This window comes from Mandrillus leucophaeus, unplaced genomic scaffold (genome assembly GCF_000951045.1).
Source record: "Mandrillus leucophaeus isolate KB7577 unplaced genomic scaffold, Mleu.le_1.0 Scaffold41, whole genome shotgun sequence".
Lineage (NCBI taxonomy): Eukaryota > Metazoa > Chordata > Mammalia > Primates > Cercopithecidae > Mandrillus > Mandrillus leucophaeus.
In genome coordinates, this window is record NW_012104365.1 from 5527315 (window position 1) to 5531310 (window position 3996).

The 3996-nt window shown below is 59.4% G+C and overlaps 1 protein-coding gene across 1 annotated transcript in view; it reads right to left on the reverse strand.

The window, feature by feature from the left end:
* The window catches only part of EEF1A2 (eukaryotic translation elongation factor 1 alpha 2), a 26376-nt gene that overhangs the window by 1837 nt on the left and 20543 nt on the right, over positions 1-3996 (reverse strand). Inside the window, exon 10 of the mRNA XM_011992435.1 lies at positions 1939-1990. Coding sequence (XP_011847825.1) covers positions 1939-1990 — 52 coding nt within the window. The remainder of the gene's footprint in view (positions 1-1938; positions 1991-3996) is intronic.

Sequence of the window (3996 nt, forward strand, 5' to 3'; positions counted from 1 at the left end):
AGAGGCATATGGGCTTCCTCTGGCAGCCTCCTGTGCGGGGCCGTCAGAAGCGGGGTCCGGGAGGCGGGGGCTGCCACAGTGAGTTTGTGCAGGACGGCTACATGGTGCTGGTGGCCCTGGCAGGTTGTGGCCCCTGCTAGAACAGCCCAGATTTTATGCCCTTTTGACGCTGTGCTGTCCTGGGTGGGATCTGTGCCAGGGTGCTCAGCTTCACCTGCATTCCGAGGGCCTCGGCACCAGTGACAACGGCCCCCTGGCTTAAAGCAGGGCCTCCCAGGCCAGCACCCTGTGCCTCCCGGTGGAAACGGAGGGAGCTGCTTCCCCGTCTCTGCGCCTTCAGAAAAACAGACGACCCCGCAGAGGCCTGGAGGAAAGCTCTGCCGGCCAAGAAACAAGATTTAATTTGGGAAAATGAGGAAATGAGGAGACAGGTTCTCAGTCATCTCACCTGGGCCAGACCCGCTGCGGCTTTAATCCTGTAATTTTGGGCGACAGGAAGTGCCTCCCCAGACAGAGGGCCCAGCCCCTCCAAAGGAATTTTCCATTATTAGGAGGAAGGGCTGTATTTATCCAGCTTACAGGGGAGCAGGGGAGTGAGGGAAAGATTTAGATATGAAAGTATTGACTTTTTTTTAACATCTTACACTAAAGTCGATAAAAATTTAATTTATACTTTTTTCTAAAGGACCAGGGCTCTCAACAAGCTTCCCTAGCCCCTGGCAAGCCAGCTAATTGCATGAGGGAGTTGCTTGTACTTCCCGGCCACCACTAATACCGTCAATTGAGGAGCCCGTGGTCACCTGTGACGGCAGGAACAGGCTGGGGAGCGACGGTGGCTCTGGAGGCAGAAACCAGCCCGTAGCTCCGGGACCTCAGGGAGCTCGACATCCCCAAACCCCGCATGCTGTCATCTCCGGTCCACAGGTGTCACAAGTGGCCTCCCACGCGCCCCCTCCTGCGCCTTCAGCCACATGGAGACGCTGTGGCAGTCGTCCCCGTGCTGTGGCAGATCCATCATGAGGAACGCAGGCCCCGCGCTCACTCGTGGGAGAGACCCAGGCCCCACCGTGGATCTACACACCCAGACTCCCTGGCACCTCGACACTACCCAGACTCCCTGGCACCTCGACACTACCCACACACTTTCCTCCTCGAGGCCTCCTCGCTGAGACCTGGCCCTGCCACATGCTCCAGGACCACCGGCCCCTCTGCCCCCGTCCTCCCTGCCTGGGCACACGGCCACCCCCACTTCCCTGAGCACTTGCGTGTGCTGTCCCCTCTACCCACCAGGATGGCAGACACTGCATCTTCTCAGGGAGGCCCTGACACGGGGACCCCTCCTCACCTTCTCTGGAGCTGGTCCTCATCCCGACAGGACACTGCTTTGCCTGGGACCGCTGCCCTACTGCACACTGAGTGCGGGGCCGGGGGGCGGGCACAGACACTCGGCCCAAGGAAGGTGCGTGTCAACCTGTCAGATGACAGATGGCCACTTTGACCTGGGGCTGGACGTCGCTGGAGCCTCCAGCCAGATGTGGCCTCAGTCACTGGCCTGGGGCTTGTGTGGTTCAGGGCTGCCGGAGAGACCCCAAGAGGACATGGGTAGCTGGAGCTCAGGGCCGGCGGAGCGGCCAGACGTCCTGCCCACGCAGGCTGCTGGCATCTGTGCCCTGACTGCCCGCCCACCGACGGCCCAGGCTCACCGGGGCCTTGCTTGGTCAGTTGTCCAGTAGGCTTTGGGCAGAGCCGCCCAGCCTTGGCAAGGCCCATGGGCTGTCACAGCCCTCCCCACCCCGCATCCGGAACAAAGTCACTTAGCGCCACACCAGGTGGATGGTTCAGAAAGGCTGCGTTCTCCAAGCAGCACACCAGGGGCTGCACAAAGCTGGAGTCTGGCCAGTCCTGAGGCTCTGCAGGCGGCCTGCTGCCCCACCTCACCAGCAAACATGAGGGCACCGCCCTCGGCACCCAGCAGGCTCTGCCTCAGCCCCTGTAGAGGGTGGCGACGGTGTGGGCTGCAGGGCATGGCCTGCAGGCAGCCACCGTGGGCCTGCCCGAGCTGAGTGGCTTTCAGCAGGCCAGGCAACCACTCAGGGCTGCGTGGCCTGGATGTGCCCCCAGAATCCACATGCTGAAACCCTCCCTCCAGTGCGATGGTATTAGGAGAGGGGGCCTTTGGGGGCGGCTGGGTCAGGTGGGTGGAGCCCTCGGAACAGGACCAGCACCCTCAGGGGTAGAGACACGAGCGCTGGGTCCTGTTCTCTGCTTCGTGCCACGTGGGGACATGGGAAGGCGTCGTCAGCAAGCCAGGAAGCCGGCGCTCACAGGAACCAAGTCTGCCCGCACCTGGATCTTGACCTCTGGCTTCCAGAACTGTGAGAAATAAATTTCTGTTGTTTAAGCCCCCGAGCCGTAGGTACTTTGTTGTAGTTGCCCAAGTGAGATAGAACCTCATGCTCCTCAGACAAGTGGAGAGGATCGGCCCCCACCTCACGGGAGGGTGGGGATGGGGACAGGGAGAGCCTCATTCTGAGAGCGTCAGGAGGAGGGCAGGAAGGTGCCCAGGTGAGTCCAGTTCCTGGCTCGGACACGCCCCTCTTCCCTGGTCTCGTGCAGGAAGGTGCCCAGGTGAGTCCAATTCTGGCTCGGACACGCCCCTCTTCCCTGGTCTCGCGCAGGAAGGTGCCCGGGTGAGTCCAGTTCCCAGCTCGGACACGCCCCTCTTCCCTGGTCTCGCGCAGGAAGGTGCCCAGGTGAGTCCAATTCTGGCTCGGACACGCCCCTCTTCCCTGGTCTCGTGCAGGAAGGTGTCCAGGTGAGTGCAGTTCCCGGCTCGAACACGCCCCTCTTCCCTGGTCTCGTGCAGGAAGGTGTCCAGGTGAGTGCAGTTCCCGGCTCGAACACGCCCCTCTTCCCTGGTCTCGGGCAGGAAGGTGCCCAGGTGAGTCCAATTCTGGCTCGGACACAGCCCTCTTCCCTGTTCTCTCAGATCCTCCCACTGGTTGAGTTGAAGACAGCATGATGTGTCCATCCCTGCGGCTCGGACGAGCTGGCCCCATCCTGGAGACCAAGCTTTTGCTTAATCACACTTCCTGGCATCCCACCTACAGAGATGAAATCCATTTAGGTCAATTGTTCTCACCCAGGGCTTTTGTTCCCAAGGGAGCATCTAGTGCGTCCGGAGACAGTTTTGGTCGTCACAGTGGAGGGGCAGATGCTACTGGTATCCAGTGGGTGGAGGCTGGGGGGGGCACCAAGCACCCTGCAGGGCACAGGGCAGCCCCCACAAAGCACAGCATCATCCAGCCCAAATGCCAGTTGTGCTGACATTAAGAAAACATGGTGTAAGGCCAGTCGCGGTGGCTCACACCTATAATCCCAGCACTTTGGGAGGCTGAGGTGGGCGAATCACAAGGTCAGGAGTTCGAGACCAGCCTGGCCAACATGATGAAACCCCATCTCTACTAAAAATACAAAAAATTAGCTGGGCATGGTGGTGGGTGCCTGTAACCCCAGGTACTCAGGAGGCTGAGGCAGAAGAATCACTTGAACCCAGGAGGCAGAGGTTGCAGTGAGCCAAGATCGCGCCACTGCACTGCAGCCCACGCAACAGTGCGAGACTCCGTCTCAAAAAAGAAAAAAGTAAAAGAAAACATGGTGTAAGTTAACAATGTCCTTTCTTAAAATGCAAATAGGCCGGGTGTGGCAGCTCACGCCTGTAATCCCAGCACTTTGGGAGGTCGGGGTGGGTGGATCATCTGAGGTCCGGAGTTGGAGACCAGCCTGGCCAAAATGGTGAAACCCCATCTCTACTAAAAATACAAAAATTAGCCAGGCATGATGGTGGGCACCCATTATCCCAGCTACTCGGGAGGCCAAGGCAGGAGGATGGCTTGAACCCTGGGAGTGGAGGTTGCAGTGAACTGAGATTGCACCATTGCACTCCAGCCTGGTGACAAGAGCGAGACTCCATCTCAAAAAAAAAAAAAAAAAAAA